At 44.4% G+C, this 18,409-nt stretch overlaps 1 protein-coding gene and 1 long non-coding RNA gene across 4 annotated transcripts in view; one reads left to right on the forward strand and one right to left on the reverse strand.

Annotated features, from left to right (window-relative positions):
- The window catches only part of LOC143842421 (uncharacterized), an 86,058-nt gene extending 73,971 nt beyond the window's left edge, over window positions 1–12,087 (reverse strand). The window contains exons 1-3 of one of the 3 annotated variants that reach the window (XR_013233104.1): window positions 11,919–12,087; window positions 11,407–11,507; window positions 9,971–10,180 (exon numbers count right to left, since the gene is read on the reverse strand). This is a non-coding gene — a long non-coding RNA (uncharacterized LOC143842421). Of the gene's footprint in view, window positions 1–8,583; window positions 10,181–11,406; window positions 11,508–11,918 lie in introns of those variants that run through there. The other 2 variants (XR_013233103.1, XR_013233105.1) reach the window with 2 other exon arrangements.
- Window positions 12,088–12,176: 89 nt separating this feature from the next.
- The window catches only part of RASA1 (RAS p21 protein activator 1), a 64,669-nt gene continuing 58,436 nt past the window's right edge, over window positions 12,177–18,409 (forward strand). Inside the window, exon 1 of the mRNA XM_077347551.1 lies at window positions 12,177–12,928. Within this exon, the coding sequence (XP_077203666.1) occupies window positions 12,177–12,928 (752 nt within the window). The remainder of the gene's footprint in view (window positions 12,929–18,409) is intronic.

The following is an 18,409-nucleotide window of genomic DNA, read 5'->3' on the forward strand; positions in this document are numbered from 1 at the left end:
ATGAAACCCTAGACAGAGTTTCATGAAATTCTGGTTGAGAAAACTGGATTTGCACTGTAATTTATCTATTTTTGAGAAACTAGATCTATGTTGCTGCTGCTGGCACTCATTACAGCTATAAACATTGTGAAGTGTTTCAGATGATTCTATGCCAGCATCATAATTTATGCATGGCACATCAACAATTATTCAGTTGCAACCTTTATAATTTAAAGAGTTTATCCTTTGCAGAGGGGTATTTTCATGAAACAGAACTCTGAAGACAAATGAAAGTTGGCAAAGTCAGTAATCTAAAATACAACACAAACTCTGTTTCGGAATTACATTTTAAATGTCAGAAATAATCAACATTATTTTAAAATGTGAAACAGTTCATTAGTATAGTGCATAGCCTGTACAAGGTGGTATGAATTAAGCAACATTCGAATATCTCCTGTCTTAATCAACAATGTTGGATGATAACATTTCTGAATCACTCAGTATTTTAAATACAATACTCTGGCACCCATTTCACAATTTTAAACTTCTTCTAGATCTTCAAAAAGTGACCTGGGGAAAGCTAAATTTAATGAAATGGTAGTTTCTGGAACTGTTTCATCAAAACTCCCTCTCTCTCTCTTTCTCTATACAGCACTATACTGGAGCCATAGTTCTGGTATGAATGTTTGATTTTTCTTAAAATAACTCAGTTGAGGTCTGAAGGTCACACAAGAATAATGAGACCAGCATTCTATTTTATCCAGTGTCCAGTCTGATGTCTATGGAACATCCTCTGGGAAGCCCTGTGACCCGACTACCAACTGATGGAGTGGGTACACTGTCTCTGAATATGGAGGTTCCATTTATCATAAAGCCTACTGGCTGTTGATGGATCTATGTTCAATTGATTTATCTAGCCTTCATTTTAGAGCATATAATCTTGTGTCAGTAACTTCATTGATGCATTGTAAAAAGAATTAGTCTATTTTACCTGCCCCAAATTTATTCTCCATTCATAAAGGAAAGATTCTCTGAATCTACTTTCTCTACACCATGCACATGTATATAAACCTCTATAAGAAAGGTCAAAAGTTACTTTCCTACCTACCTTCCAAAGGGTAATATTATGCTCGAGAGACAGAGAGACAGCTCCAACCACAGACAGGATGTTGAGTGGTATGAAGTTACACTCCGTACAATTTCCTTATGATACATTGGTGGTGAGTTTCACTTCCACTCACCTCCAAGTGAGGGTTTCAAGAGATGACAGAGCTTAAACAGTTCCGCAGGGCCTGCAAGGAGGAGCTGCCAGATATTTGGTTGAGATCAGACATAACCAACAGCGACCAAAGGGCCCCTGCTCCCCCCCGTCCCCTCCTCAGAACACCACCTGTATACTCTGGACCTGTTTGTATTGTTGCACTGTTGCATTGTTTATTGGTTATCTTGAGACCGCCCGTGGCGCCAGGGACTATATAAAAGGTTAAGGGGTTCTGGGGCGGGATGTGTCCGTGATGAGGAAGGGTCCGAATTGGACCCTTCCTCCGGACAATCGGAGGGACCAATCGGCAGGCGCTTTGCGCCTGCCAATTGGTCCCTCCGATTCCCAGCCCCGAGCAACTGCGAGCCGTGCGCAGCACGGCTCGCAGTTGCTCCTTTGCCGGTGGCTGGATGCGCCAGGAGGCGCCGCGTCAGGCCACCGGCAAGGAAGCACCCGCCAGCCACGCATAGCGCAGCTGGCGGGTGCTCCCTGCCCGGCGGCCTGGCGTGGCGGGAGGCGCTTTGCGCTTCCCGACGCCTCCTCCAACATCAACACGGGAGCCCCGCAGCCTGCCGCCGGGCCGCTGGCCGCACTTGCCTCCCGCCGCCGCTTCCTCCAACATCAACGAGGAGCCCTGCAGCCCGCCGCCGAGCCGCCCCGAAGCCGGTGGGGCCATCAGCCCAACAATTCAGAGGCTTATGCTGCGCCGGCGGCAGTGGCAAAGCTCGTGGCCCCGTCAGCGGTGCCGCTGGAGACGTCCGCGCCGCCCTTGACGCCCCCCGCACCGAGCAGCTATGCCTCCGCCGCCTCTTGCTGCTGCGCTGGGCCGAAGCCTCCTTCTCCCGCCCGTCAGCCAGCCAGCCAAGCTCGCCTCGCTCAGCAAGGGCGCAGGGCCTGCCGCGCGGCCTGTGCACCCACTCCGCGGGGCGGGGAGAAGAGCCTGAGGAGCCCTCGACGAGCGGTCAGGGCAGCTGGAAGGACGGAACTCAGAGAGGGAGGGAGAATGCCTCCGAATGGGTCTCCGCTCTTCCTCCCTCCTACGCTTTAGATAGGCTGCTCCATGGGGGGGGGGGTTAACTGCTAGGGCCCGCTGTATTCAGACAACAGCGGGCTTATTTTCTAGTACTGTTATATGGTTACAACTATTAGTTATTATTGTACGGTTATTCAAATGTTATAGACTGTTCCGTGTATTGTTCTTATGTTATTACTAGCTTCAAAGCCCATTTATAAAAATGGGGTTTGAAAGGGGAGAAGGGGGAAGGGTAAGGCAGTGGTCCCCGTGGCTCCCTCTCCCCGCCCCCCCCGCAGTAAAAAACTTCCCAGGCCGCAAGCTTGCTGCGGGAGGGCGGGCAGAGGGAATCAGGGCCGGGCCGCGCCCGTGCGGCCTGATCCGCGGGCGCGGCCCGATCCACGGGCGCGGCCCACGGGTGCGGCCCGATCCGCGGGCGCGGCCCGATGCCCTGCCGGTCCCCAGCCTAATAAAGGTTGGGGACCACACGGAGGAGAGGCGGCACCGAAGAGCCGGCTGCTGGCCAGCCCCCTCGGCGAGGCTTTTTTCCATCTGCTGGCTGGCTCGGGGAACGGCGCAGCTGCTGCTGTTGGGGCTCGGGCGGGCGGCTGCAGGAAGGCAGCTCGGACTCCGGCTGTCCCGCAGCTGTCGGCTGGGTTTGCGGACGCCGCTTCTTGAAGGCAGGTCGAGGTCCGGCTGTCCCGCGGCTGCTGGCTGGCTTGGGGGACGCGGCTGCTGCCGGCCAGCACGGAGGAAACGCGGCCTCGTAGACGCGGCTGCTGGGCAGGCCCTCCCCCACGGCTTTGGCGCTGTTTTTCGTCGGCCGCGTTCGCCGGTGCTGCTGGGGCTTGAGGGTCCGGGCGCAGGAAGGCAGGGCGGACTCCGTTGGCGGCGGCTTGACGCGGACGTTTTCCTGCTGGTTTTCTGCGGGCGTTGGCTGGCTTGGGTGCCGCCGCCGGCGCTGCTGCTGGGGCTCGGGGGCGCGGCTGCGGAAAGGCAGCTCGGACTCCGTTGGTGATGGCCTGAGCCGGCAAGGAGCAACTGCAAGGTTGCAAGGAGCAACTCAGGCCGCCGGCAAGGAGCAACTGCGAGCTGCGCTGCACGCGGCTCGCAGTTGCTGGGGCTGGGAATCGGAGGGACCAATCAGCAGGCGCTGCACGCCTGCCGATTAGTCCCTCCGAGTGTCTGTCCAGAGGAAGTGTCGAATCCAGACCCTTCCTCATCACGGACACATCCCGCCCTAGAACCCCTTAGCCTTTTATTTAGTCCGTGGCGCCCGCGGCGCCACGGGCGGTTTAAAGATGTAAACCGCCCTGAGCCTCCGGGAAGGGCGGTATATAAATATAACGAATAAATAAAATAAAATGAATGTGAGTAGATGCTCCTATTTTCTCTAGAACCACTTTAACTGAGAGCTGATTCAGACTGAAGTTCTGAAAAGGAAACACAAAAACTGAGAATACACAAGTTTCTATGATAGCCATATAAAGGGGGGACCCTATCCTTTCCTGATCACTATTTCAATATTTACCCCCCCCAGCTATGTATATATGTTTGCACTAGTAGTAACTAATGATATTACAAGTTTACTATTTAAATATAGGAACTTTTAACTTATTTAATAAAATATGAATTGGCTCTGGGTGACCTATCTGGCTTTATAAAGGCCAGATCAAGTTGAGATAGCATTGTATGATTGAGAAGGGAAATTGACTTTTCATTTCTCCTTGAGCTGTTTCTGATACCTCTGGAACACCCCAGCAATAGACTGAATAAGGAACAAACTACATGAAAATGCCTAGCCATTTATTGAAAACAAAAATGAAAAGCAGCTGGGTGATGGGGTTGATTTGGAATGGAGGATCACAAAGTGAGGCTGACATATTTCCTTGCCAATTTTTTTTCCTCCTAAAATTGACCCAGCTCCTGTTTTCTCCCCACTCCAGATGCATTTTTATCAAGATAAATTCTGACAGTGTTAAGATAATATTTTACTCATTGGAAGTTTCAAAGCTTTCTGTTTCTCCAGAACTGCTTTCTTCCCCAGAATTTTTGACTGGGGGGATTGGGGAAGGGCAAATGAGTACTGTGGTGGCAAGCCCATCATTGTCTTTGACTATATTATTAATGAGCTGTTATGTGATGTAGTGTGAAGTCTCCACAAGGGACCATTCTACAAAGGTTAAATGATAAATCCTTTTTATTTAAAACCAAAAATCCCTTTCCTTTATTTACACATGATGAACAAAGTGTTGTAAATGCAAGAAGATCCCCACCCGCATATTGTCCCACTTCCAATTTCCTGGGTTGCTGTGTGCAAATGTGAATACCCACCTCAGCCCCCCCCTCCCCATATCATCAGATGTCTGTTTCTTCTGCTGAGCATGAAATGAGGCTTTGCTAACAGGGATCCCAAAAGGTGCATTTTTAAAAAAATGGATGACCCCTTTGATTCAAATGAAGAAGAGCTATTTTTTTATAGTCCACTTTTCACTACCTGGAGGACTTGGCATTCAGGCTGGAATGTAAGTTTCCAACCTCTAGGTGGTACCTGGAGATCTCCCAGAATTACAAGTGATTCTAGATTCCAGAGTGATCACTTCCCCTGGAGCAAACATATATTTTATAGGATAGCTTCTATATACTGATAAATGTACCTCCTCCAACTTCCCCATTCTCCATTCCCCACATCTTTAGGAATTTCCCAATATGGAGTTGGCAACCCTAGAAAGTATGTGCCTGTCAGACATGCAAGGGAAGCATGGCTTTATTGCTTCATGCTTAGGGTAAGAGAAGTTGGGAAGGCTCCCCTCTGCACATACAGGCATTGACTTACCTTTGCTGAGCCCAGTTAAAATAGAAGGCAAAATTGTTGCCAGCACCAATTCATTACCAACATTTAACAGAGATTTTTTTTTAAATGCTGTGATGCCCTGATCCACTTAGGCCTTATGGTGCGTAATTCTTTTCCCCACTCCAAGTGTTTTAAAGGGCAAAAATGGCTGCATGAGCACAAGCACATATTGTAAAATTGTCATGAGTCCCACTTGTGAAAGGCCAAATACAGAGGCGGTGGCTGTCACTCCCTCCCTCTGATTCCAACTACCTTTGCACACTCCTCACACAAAGCCCCCCCAAAAGAAAAAGCTTGAACATTAATTTGCTACAGTGCTGTAGATCAGAGGAATGCATGACTGACACAACCTTGCAAACAAAGGTGGGGAAAGGACTGTATAACAAAACAAGTGGGAATACAGTGAAGAAACCTCATAGAACCAACTATACTGTGTACAGTACAATCAAAAGACAAACAATTGTTGACTAAATATTTTTCTTTGTCAATGAAGTATTTATTTTTCAAGATGAAACTGCTTATTGAATATATTGACCATCATAAATTAGACTCTTAGTTCCAAGAGAGGTAATATTCAAAATGCAAATTTTATTTTATTTTAAATTATATCCTAGGAATTATATTTGCTTGAGAAGACTCCTATCAAGTTTCACATGAGACTGTAATATTAGTTATGCATAATCACAAATGTAGCTGTTCCATACCAACATACTCAATTTGTCTGTCAGATATAATTAGATATGTATGCTTCTCTGTGTCGATGGTAGAAAACAAGAGGGATGGGCCTTTGTTTTTTTGCAACAGTATAAATGTTCCCACTCTGTCCCTTGATTTTCTCTTAATTGCTGTTATTTGACTCTTTCTTAGAATTTTCCCCCCTCTCGGAAACATACACCATCTGTCCAGATAGTTTGTTTCCTTGGTATCATGCCCACTTAAGCCTTCCCAGTTTCTGTCTATTTTAAGTAAAACACTCATTAAGAACATTCACAGCTGCCATGAAGTGTTATTTGAAAGGAAGTATTCTCCTTTTGCCTGCATGCTAAGATAAGAATATCACCTTTGTGTCTGGTAATTAAACTTTTGGAACCTCTCAGCCTTCACCTGTATCATATGGAATCATCCTGCAAAGGGTAATAAAAAGTGCCTGAAAAAGTGAACTGCAATGGCATGACAGACTCATTATGAATGGTAAGTAATCTGTGTGGGGCATATTGATGAAAATATCCATTTGCCTGGCTGAGATCCTATAGGGCAGTGGTCCCCAACCCCCGGTCCGGGGACCGGTAGCGGTCCGTAGATCAGTCGGTACCAGGCCGCAGCTCCTTCTCATCCTCCTCCCTGGCTGCTGCCTCAGGGGCTGCCCTGCCACTCTGCCACTGTTTCACCTTTGGTGCTTTCCAGCGGCTGCCATGGCTGGGGCTCCCCCTTGGCGTGGCACTGTGCAGCTGCTGCTGGCAGCGCCCTCCAGCAGGAGGTGGGAAGTCAGGGGCACTGTCAGGAAAGCAAGTGGAGCAGGGGCTCAGGCAGCGGCAGCAACGTCCCTCGGCAAAAACTACCCTTCCCCGGGCCTCAGTAAAATTGTCAAGCGTTGACCGGTCCCTGATGATAAAAAGGTTGGGGACCACTGCTATGGGGTACTTCATCAATGCAGGAGAGCTTTGGGACACCTAGCACTATTACAACTCTTTTTCAGTGAAGTCCAAACCACAACTGCTTTTGAGATTCTTCCCACTTTCAAAAGCAGTGTGTTGTCAAATATGTAAAAGTGAGGAGGGCTTCTGTGAGGGAGCTGAGCCCACTGTGCACATAGAATAAGTCTGCATTAAATTGGCTCCTGAACAATGTGTGTTGTGCACACCATAGAACTAAACCATAAGTTTGTGACAGCATTCAGCTAGTCCTTTTATAATATTGAGGTTTTCAAACAGTGATATTTTAGACTTGAATACTTACCAGTATTTCATTTGCATGTTGTAACAATAGTTACACTTTTGTGCTTACATTTACTTTTCTATTGCAGATTTAAAAGGCTATGGCATACCGTAGTTTAAAATAGCTTCTCATGAAGAATTCATTTCCTGTTACACTGTATTTTTACACTCCCTAAACTGACTATTCAGACAACTTCTTACATTATCTATTAGAAGTCATGTGACAACAGCCATACTGGATCTCCAGAGAACAGTAAATGGACCACAACTTAACGGTAACATAATTAATAACATCTCAGAAGTGTTCAGTGCTTTTAAAAGTTTAATGGCACCATGGGGGTATGATTAAATGTAATAGTATGTACATTAATATTTTACATCAAACCAATGGAAGAAAAGAAAATTAAGCCTAAAGGCAAATAATGTATCTTTATAAATCAGGATGGTTATATTGCTAAAGATCAAGGCATGGTTTATCAAGTGACTCAAAGAAATGTGTTATATTCCAAAAGCTGTTCTCAGAGGAGGCTGGACAAACACTCCTTGTGCAAAAATCTGTTAGAAAAAGAAGCATGAACTACGTGACAATTTTTAATTTATATAAAGTGGAACATTTCCAGAAAGTCTCAAATGGTTTAAAAGTATAATGCGGAAAATCAGCATTAATTTTGGAGAGTAAAGCACAGAGTGAACTAGATATAAAATGGAGAGAAAATGCTAGTTGGATCCAACCTAGTATTTAAAATGTAGATCAAAATTTAGTATGCAGACCACTCTTGAAAATAAAGGTTCATTAAGTCATTCCTCAAGTTCCCCTGTCCCCTAGGAGCAAAATTATGTGAGATCAATGAATTGCAGGAGAATGGGGGAAGTAGGAAAGCTCTATTTTGACACTGGAAAATTTACTTTGGATCCAACCTTATTTGTGTAAGTATTTCCTCTTCTTTTCAGTAGCTATACCTAATGAACTACGTTAGTACTCAAAAATCTAATAAAAGTTCAGTTTGCTCCATAATTACTTGAATAGAACCAGGACCAGATTAGTTGCAGTTAGGTATCTATTCCATCAATTTTCTTGAACTGAATCCTTCCACCTGCAAAATCGGCACTTATGAATGGCAGAACTGCTTTGTTGACTAAGATGGGCACCAGCTAATCTAATCTGACATCTGTCATACAATCTAACACTATCTGGGTCAATCAATGTCCATCAACCATTATAAGGAAGTGAAGAAAAAGTGTGAGTGCATTGTGTCCAAGTTCTTCAGCAAAAATGCATTTTGCTATAACGCCTGTCTGCATATACAAGAATCTGTTTTCTAGCTTTACTTTATACAATTATTTATTCCCATGAAATATTTTTGCTACTGTGATAATGAAGATAGTCATGAGTCCCACTTGTGAAAGGCCAAAATATGGAAACTTTCATTTCCAATCCCCAAAACTTAACACTTAGGAAAGCCATTATCAGAATGCATATGTAGTACAAGAGAGGAAAGCAGTTCACTATCTTCATTATTCCCTCCCCATTTCAGACTGAAAAAGAAAAACAGAGAAGTGATTCCACTCTCATGCATTGCAAGTTCTGATCATGATATATCCATAATCCATATCTATCTATAATAATAAATAATAAAACAGAAGCATAATATAACATGTCATAAGTTTATTTTGCTCAAAATTTTTGAACTTTTGCATCTGACCCCATATTCTATAATTTTTTTTTTGGTAGCACAACTCAGGTTTCTCATCACATAACTGAACAATACATGGAATTTGTACAAAAATATGAATTTCTTGGTTATGTCAACCACCCCTTCAAATCATCTGAAAATATTTCTGTGCGATCACTTCCTGTGTTGTGAGAGTAGTTGGCGGGAGTGTCTGAGTGATGTCACTTCTGGTGACATGTTAATTCTGGGGGGGGGGGGTGGCAGAGAGGTGTGGCCTGGGTTTCTTCCAGGGTTTCTTGAAGCCTGAAGAATGTTTCAGTTGTTTCTCAATGGTAAAAAGGTTGAGAAAAGTTGGCCTAGAGCAGGGGTAGCCAACCTGGCAGGGGCTCATGTGAATTGTAGTCCATGAACATCTGGAAGACCACAGGTTGACTACCCCTGGCCTAGAAGATCTGGAAAGCCCAGGTCTGAATCCTTACCCCCCCCTTTTTTTGCAAAACAGGTCAAGATATAATAAACAAACTACATTAAAATATTAATTATATAGTATCCACATATACAATTTAAAACATTAGGGGTCTGGATGTGCAGTTTACAAACATTCCTGGTGGATTAGTACGTCTTATAATCTACATAAAGCTAGATGTATTTTGGCTTCTACAGCCTTTCTCAGTGGGTACAAATATATAAATACTCTGAATATGTGTTATATATATATTTTTACAACCAGGTGTTGTTCTCTCCTATACTGTCTGGTTAGGCAAAGAATATATTTATAAGGCCATGGGCACTTACTTATGATGAATTATGCACAGCTGCTATCTACCCCCAGCACAAGTGTTTAGGGTAGTTCGGTCTTTCACCGCCCTTGAGGAAGGGTGCCAAAATGATAGTCAACTGGGCATTAGTCCCTTGGCTGCTTTAGAAGGAGAATTTGATAGCTTCAGGTGGCTTACACGGGCTGAAGTAAATAGGTTGCTAACAACAACATGCCCACTGGATCCCTGTCTATCATGGCTACCAGAACAGTGTAATGAGAAGACAGGAGGCCCCCTTTGGCACATAATGAACTGCTTCCTCTCTATGGGGGAGTTTCTGGGTGGGCTGAAAGAGGCAGTGGTTCATCCTCTACTGAAAAACCATCTATGGATCAGTGAGACCCAGTGAGGCCAACTACCAGCCCATCCCACACTGGCATTTCAAGTTTTTTCATTTCATTTCAAGGTAGAAAGGGCCGCTGTGGACCAACTAGCATACCTAGAAGAAACTTCAGCCTTGGATCCATTTCAGTCTGGCTTACAGCTTTGCCATGGGGGAGAGACAGGACTGGTTGCTCTAATGGATGACCTCCAATGTCAGCTGGATCGAGGTGGATCAGTGCTGCTCGTGATGTTAGATCTCACGACAGTGTTCAACATAGTTGATCATGAGCTTCTGGTTCACCACTTTGTTGAAACTTTGCTGACACTAGGAGGCAGAGGACAGCCTTACTATATCTCCTTTCTCCAGGGTATTGGACAGAGGGTTGCAATTGGAGAGAATTTGTCACACCCCTGTCAGCTTTCTTGTAGAGTGCTGCAGGGTGCAATTCTCTCTCCAACTTTAACATTTTTGTGTGCCCTTTTGCACAGCTGGTTTGAGAATTTGAACAGGCTTGTCATCAATATAAAGATGATACTCAGCTCTACCTCCTGATGAGCAGCTACCCAGACTTGCCCCCAGAGTCATTCACCAGATGCTTGGAAGCAGTGATGAGGTGGATCAAGCAGAGTAATCTGAAACTCAACCCTCTGAAGACAGAGATCATGTGGCTGGGCAGGAAAGAGCCAAGCAAGGAAGTGTGCCTACCCTGAATGGACAGTGTTCAGCTTTCTGCTGTTCATGAAGCCTGGGTATGATCCCTGATGCCTCCCTTACGATGGAGGCACAGGTCACAGAGTAACACAGGTGGCATTCTTCCATCTTTGCCAAGCCAAGCTACAAGTACCCTTACCTGGTTTTAGAGCACCTAGCTGCAGTGATACACGCAACTACCTTTAGGCTTGATTTCTGTAACTTGCTATATACAGGCCTACCCTTATCCTTGACCCAGAAACTGCAACCTGTCCAGAACGCACCTGCTCAGGTCCTCACAGGAACTCCCTGGAGGGCCCATATTCAACCTATCCTTCAGCAGCTGGACTGGCTGCCAATTGAATTCCAGATCAAGTGTAAGGGACCACCTCTCTGCCTATATTCCCCAAAGAGCATTGTGCTCAGCCAGTACCAACTGGCTAGTGGTCCCTGGCCCCAGGGAAGTACATCTGGCCTCAACCAGGGCCAGGACATTTTCAGTCCTGGCCCCTATCTGATGGAATGAGATCCTGGAGGTGATCCAAGCCCTGTTGGAATTGGTGCAGTTCCACAGGGCCTGCAAGACAGAGCTTTTCCACCAGGCTTTTGACGGGGTTCAGTGATAATAACACCAACCCCCCTTCCCAACTGAAAACCACAATTACGTTTCTATGCCAGAAACAATAAGGATTGCACTGATGACAGAGCTGAATAAAATTTGAATGGAAGATGTGATTTTAAAAGTTTTTAATGTTTTTTGTTTTGACATTATGAGATTGTTTTTTCCACTGCTATACACTGCCCCGAGCCTGCATGGGAGGGTGGTATACCAATTAAATAATAATAATGACTGTACTCACAAAACTTAGATCTGGCGTGGCATTTCCAACAACTCTAGATGTGTGTAACATCGAACAGTAGAGTTGAAGAGGAGAATGATGTCAGCATCTTTGTATTCTCACTGGGGAGAAAGGTGGGGTATGTGAAATAAGTAAGTAAACAAATATACATTTCTCATTGTGCAGCAGTGAACTAAATGTGTGCTGAGTGGCAGATATCAGTGAAGCATACTGGAGTTCTTCATTTCAGAATATTCCCAATGCCTAAAAATTAGTGCTAGTAGTCGTTTGTTTTTACACATTTGTCTCCCCTGTTCCAGGTAAGTGTCTCTCTCAGTGCTGGCTACCAAAACTTTTCAAGTTAGTACTACAAAGAAAGGAAAGGGCTATTTCTTAACCAAAACGGTGAATATTTACAAAATGCCGTGTTGGTTACAAATTCAGAACACCCACGTCACCCGTCAATATCCCCTCAGAAGCAACACTTAGTCCTATATCTACCCTTACTGGAGAATAAACCCCCGGGCACATACCTACGCTCGTCTTCGAGTAGGCACTCCACCGTGCTCTACGCCACGAGAAATATGCTCGCTTTTAAGGAGCCCCAGGAAGATGGTTTTAGTTTGGCTGCGGTGGGTGCCTCGGGCCCGTTCACTGGACAGCCAGGGCCGCTGTTTCCCAGGGGGCTTCTGTATCCCGGGATAGGATTTCAGCCGCAGCCTGCAGGTTTTTCATTTACTCCTGAGGCTCGGCTGCAGTAAGCGGCGGGACCAACCTTACGGGCAGGGCGCATGCGCACTGGAAGGGGGCGGCAGGGGGAAGCCGCGAACCGGAGAGGCGCTGCCGCCCTCAGCAGCCAACCTGCGCCCCGCTGCCTGCCAGTGAGGGCTGAGGCGGCGGCGCCACCTGGCCGGAGGGAGGGGACGAGAGCCTCGCCCGCTGCGCTGGGGCGGACGGGCTGGTTGGCCGACGGGAGGCCGGCCCGGCAGCTCCCATTGTTCCCCTCTGCCTTGGGCGGCGGGTCTTGCTCAGCCCTCCCTCCCTCGGCCTCTTGGTCGCCTCCTCCCGGCGGCGCGTTGCCCCAGTGGGGGCGGGAAAGAGGAGGGGCGAGCCGGAGCAGCATGATGGCGGCGGCCGAAGCTGGAGGCGAGGAGGGCGGCTCGGGAGCGGCCGGGGAACCGGGAGGGCGCTGTCCCCCTCCCTCCGCCGCCGCCGCCGCCCGAAGCAGCAGCAAGACCGCCGCCACCGCCTTCCTGGGGGGCTCCGGCGGGGCCAGCTTGAGCGCCCCTCCCGCGCCGGGGTCGCAGCCCGTGGGCGCCAGGCCTGTCCCTGCGGAGATGTCCAAGGGCTCGCCGTTTCCCGAGGGCGGCTCCGCCGCCGCCGCCGCCGCCTCCTCAGGCGGGTTCCCTCCGCTGCCGCCGCCTCCGCAGCCGCCGCTTCCGGCGGGGGGGCTGAGCACGGTGGACGAGGGCGACTCGCTGGACGGGCCCGAGTATGAAGAGGAGGAGGTGGCCATCCCGCTGAACGCGCCCCCCGCCAACCAGTAAGTACCGTCCCCACCAGCCTCCCCCGGCGCCGAGGGCAGCAGCAGCAGCAGCAGCAGCTTTCGGCCGGATCCCTCCCCGGCGCTGCGCCCGGAGGGAAGCCTGGGGCGGGGGCGTGTGTGTGTGTGTGTGTGTCAAACTTCGGGCAACTCCTGAAAGTTTTTTTGCGCCCGTCTCTTTCGCCTCCCGCACACAGTGTCAAGGAGCCGTGGTTGGTTAGGGGTCTGCTTGGTTGGAAGGAAACCCGACGGAAGCTCAGGATTAGCATCGCCCCCTTCCCCTTAACAATCAACTCGGTGTAAATCGGGAAGCAGGCTTTCATTCAGGAGAACGCCTAGTGTTCCCGAATGGACGTTTCATCAAAGTTTGGCATGCTCTTCATCTAATCTTTTTCGACTGGTCACCCCCTCCCTCCCCCTTAAATCCATATATAATGACTTGAAGGGGGGAGGTCTTTAAATGGGAAATACTAGGACACATTTCAGGAAATTTTAAGCATGCATACTCAAAAGCACTCCTCTGTTTGTAGTTGCTTTTGACAGGATAGAACTGCCCAGAAGCGTTCACAAGGGGGGGGGGGGACTGATGGGAGGGAAGCATCAATACATATTTATGGGTAAAGAGGATCTTAATATATTTTGGGCCGTGGTTTCTTTGCTTAGATGGTGAGAATGTCCTGATGAACTTTGTGGGATTTACAGGATCCATCCACATATGAAAGGCTGTGTGGAATAGGGGAGCATGTGAGAGAGTAATGCAAGTAACTGAATCAAGCACAGTAACTGTTGATTCATAGGCAAAGCAGCATGGAAGAGAAAGTCATAATTATTTTATAGGTACACTTTCATGAAGAAAAATATTTGAATAGATTGTGAGTGAAGTCCTGTTTGAGAACAGCCCTTTTCTTTAAAAAAAAAGTATTTCCCTCTAAATACTACTTTCCTCAGTAAAAATAAGAAGGTAGTAGATTTCCTGATTATTGCTAGGTCTTGGACAATATGATGTCTTATAATAGCATTCTTGTCTGTTTATTATAAGTCTCAGGATGCTGCATAAATGACTATGTGCATATACATGCATACTCTTGTAAGCTTGTCTTAGGTGCTGTATCTGGAGTTAAATTTTCAGTTATCCTAATGTAGGCAGTAAAGAAACAAGGAATAGAAACTTCAGAGGCATTATGACAAAATTGCAATAATAATGCAAGAAACCTTTCAGGGGAATCCTTACTGCAGAGTAATTTACGCAGACATTTCTTAACACCTGTTGTACATTCTGAAAAAGGATTCTACTCTTCTAGGTGATTAGTATGGCTGAGATGTTTATTTATTTATTTACTTAAAACACTTTTTATATCCCACCATATACTCAAGGCAATGAAGATTGTGGTGACCGCATGAGCTACATTGCATGGTCATAAATTTTAATAGTCCAATAAAACCCAGATTCAAATATATAAAGTATAAATTACCATATCACATGTTTAGTAAACCTGCAGGCAGGATTAGTGAGCTTGATGGTAAGCAACTGGAAATTTTTAATGGTTATCTGATCACTGAGGCTTTGGGATAAAATACATTGTGAAAAAGTCATTGGAAGTGGCTTTAAATAATGAACAGCAATATACCATTAGGTATACTAATCTTACAACATATTGTTCTTTGGCATAAATAAGATCCAGGCTTCTCTGTATCACACTAAATGCCCATTTTTTATGTGTAAAGGAGTACTTTCTTAAGGAATAGAAAAAATAAGACTGTGAATGAGTACTGGTAGAACCTGTAGGCTTGTAGTGTAAAGGAACATGGTAGTGAAAACTGCTGTCAAGTCACACCCTCATGATAGCCTGGGGGTTTTCAAGGCATGAGATGTTCAGAGATGGCTTACCATTGCCTGACTCTGTTTAGGGGACTTCTTTGGTGATCTCCCATGAGATAAGACTAAGTCTGGCCTATTCAAGTCAGGGCATACATTGTTAGAAAAAGAGGCTCTTAAAGATTACTTCAGAAACAGTATTTTCAATTTGAGATAGTTCTTTCCCCAAAAGAATCAGAGTCCAGTAGCACCTGTCATGATGGTCAGTTCATAGTCTGAGGAAGAGTGCTTGCACTTGAAAGTTCACGCTTTGAATAAATCTTTGTTGGTCTTAAAGGTGTGACTGGACTCTGATTTTATTGTGAGACTTCAGACCAACACAGCTACTCATTTGAATCTTTCCCCAAAAGCTTTATCATCAAACCAATCATAATTGGTTTAAAATTCAGATGTAAGTATTGGACATCTTTCTCATAAAATTAATGTAGTCCCCTTTATATAAAACAGTGCAAACTACCATAAATGAAATAGCGATGGGGCATTTCATCTAAATACTGATCCAGGAGTACATAGGGGCCTTAATTTATCCCAGTGGTACTTGCTTCCCTTTAAAATATGGCTGGGATCAAAAGGCCATGACATTTAAGAGACAAAGGCTCAGAAACTTTTATGTAAACTTTATATTTGTCAAAGATAACTCACATTACAATCCTGAACAGAGTTACACCCTTCTAAATCAGTGGGTTTACAAAGGTGTGGCTGTTTAGGACTGCATTGTTACCATTCACAGTAGCAGCAATGGTGGTAACAATTTTGTTAAGTTAATTTCCACCTGTAGTGAGAAACGGCTGATCTTTCTTTAAGATGAGACATACTCTTTATTGGTATATTCTAAGCCAGCAGTTTTATCCTAGTGATTTTCAATGAAATTATTTTGTGGAAGAATGATGATTTTCATGTCACCAAGGGAGTGTTGTGGTAAATTTAAATGTTCTGTTAGTTTGTAAATGTTGTCATTTTTAAGGCATATCCTTTTTTTCTCTTTTGTAGATGCGCCACTACATTCCTTGGGGAATGTTTTTCCTGGGCAAACCCCAGAAATATTTGGGGAAAATCTGTGTAGCATTATTTTCCTGCCGGAGTAATTTATATTACTACTATGACAGTGCAAAGTTTAGCATATAAAATGTTACAGTTCAGCATATTTATGGAATTTAAGAGTAGAAATGCCTTTCTTTTCTACTAGCAAAACTGCAAATATAGCCAATATTTCAAACTACAAACTGATGCAAATCATGGTCCATATATATTAATTTTTGCCATCTAAGAAGCAGTACACATGGAAGCTGAAATTAGAAAACAAATTTATACTAAAATATATTATTTGGATAGAATAGTGTTATATAGTCCTAGGACGCAGCATAATTGGATATCAAGTTAAACTTGATAACACTGAAAATGCTGAACTGTTTATTAAAGATTTATTATGTTGTGTATTTTATAAGCTGCTAAAATTGGTCACATGTATTTAGTAGTTAAAATTTTTATACTTCACTTTGATCCCTATCAACTCAGTTGTATGTCCACAATATACATTGGAATTATCATTCTCTAATGTTGTATATTGTCTTATTCAAAACAAATTAATGATACACATTTTGAGTGAGTACAACATTGTCCTCATTCCACTTCTTCCAAAATTGAGACTATGTCATAGGTTTTTTTTAGAACGCTCACATTTGGGAGGGGAACCTTTTTGCTGATGGGTTTTTCTGCCATCTCTTCATACTTTACTCTCTGCTGTGGGGCATTCTTGACAGATTTCTGCATGTATCTTGTTGGAGAAAGAACAGGTGAATCATGTAGCATGATGTCCTGTAATAGTGTTGCCTTGATGGGTATAGGACAAAGTTAAAATCTGGATGTGTTGTATAACATGAACATTGTTGTTACATATTAGGTGGCCTTTTGTTACTGAAAAGTAACCCTGTTAGATTAGAACATGGTTTTTCAACCACTGAACTGAGGTACAGCGGTATACCTTATGAGCCCCTCAAATGTACCATGGAATTGGGGGGGGGGGTGTTTCAAGATGCCAGCTCTCTGTAGCCACCATCTCAAAAGCATATTTGCATAATTTTATTTATTTTTATTCACATATGGGGCATTGCAGGCAAAGTGTAGCGGTTTGAAGAGATTGGGATATATGTTTATTTGTGTATGCTTATTTTTATCTGCATATTTTTATTTTATATTTTTATATAAAATAAAAACTTTGAGTGGTAAACCATTCTAGGTCCATTATATAGATCTGATTATCTCTTTAAGGGCTAGCCCTTCATTATTTTATTATATAGTAATAATATGCTTGACGTAGTTTTCTGTGCTTTTATAAAACAGAACCGTGTATAGTTTTCATATAATTGATGTTGCTAAATATTGCAAGAAACTCTTGACAATTTTCAGGTTTTAATGTAATTGTACATTGATAGAAGATCCATAGTGGATGTTAACGCCATTTAACTTCTGATAATATAGGGTAATTGTGTACATGGCTGATCTGATTTAATGCAGGATTAACAAACATATATTTTTCCTTTAGACTGCCACAAAAGTCAGGACTTTCTATCTGAGACTGGAAGTACCAGTTTACTTAGTACCAGGTTACTCAGTTCCTCTGATTTATTTTCCCTCAAGGTGGAATAAACAGTTATGATTTTGCATGATGTTTAACAGTATATTCTGAAAATATTGTCCCCTTATTACATTCTTGCATCTTATTTGGAGCTTTTCTCCTTGGAAGCATTGTGTTGAAACAGCATGAAGCAGTGAGCAGTAAAGTGTGCAGGACCACCACTTCAATATCTCAACTAATATTCAGAGAACCAACACTTATAATAATGTTTTATAAAACTTTATTGCATTGATGCATGTTCCAGAATGCCAAAGGACCCCTGCCAACATGCCTCCTGGGGAATTAAAAAAAATCACTGCTCAGCTCCAACTCTCATCTTAGATTAGATAAAAGTAAGATCTTCTTAACTATGATGATATATGTAACAGTAAGTGGCACCAACAAGAAATAACTAAACAGCCTTAAATTCTGCTAAACAGCCTCAAGCCTAGTGATCACTGGCCCCAAGGAAGCTCACTTGACTTCAACCAGGGCCAGAGCATTCTCCATCCTGGCCCCAACCTGGTGGAAAGAGCTCCCAGAGGAGATCAGGGCCCTGATGGAACTTGAACAATTCTGCAGGGCCTGCAAAAGGGAGCTCCTCTGCCAGACATTTGGTTGAAGTCAACCTGAACAAATCACCTTCCATTTGCCCCCAAGTCTTTCTCCCATGAAACCATTGGCAATTTGTCAAACTCGGGGGGGGGGGGGGGGGCTATAGTTAAATTACTGTTTCTCCATTGTTCTACACTTCCATCATACTGTTTTATTGTTATTACTGTACTGTTATGCTTTACAACTGTACTGTTCCCTATGTTCTATATAAACTGCCCTGAGTCTCAGGGGAGGGCGGCATATAAATATAATAAATAAATTAAATAAATAAATTTATTCCTGATCCTGAGCAGTTAAATAGTTTATTTTAAAACCCAGCTACCTATACCTGTTCATATTACAGCGGCACTCTTAGTCTCCATTTTCACAGTGATTT

This window comes from Paroedura picta, chromosome 7 (genome assembly GCF_049243985.1).
Source record: "Paroedura picta isolate Pp20150507F chromosome 7, Ppicta_v3.0, whole genome shotgun sequence".
Taxonomy (NCBI): Eukaryota; Metazoa; Chordata; class Lepidosauria; order Squamata; family Gekkonidae; genus Paroedura; species Paroedura picta.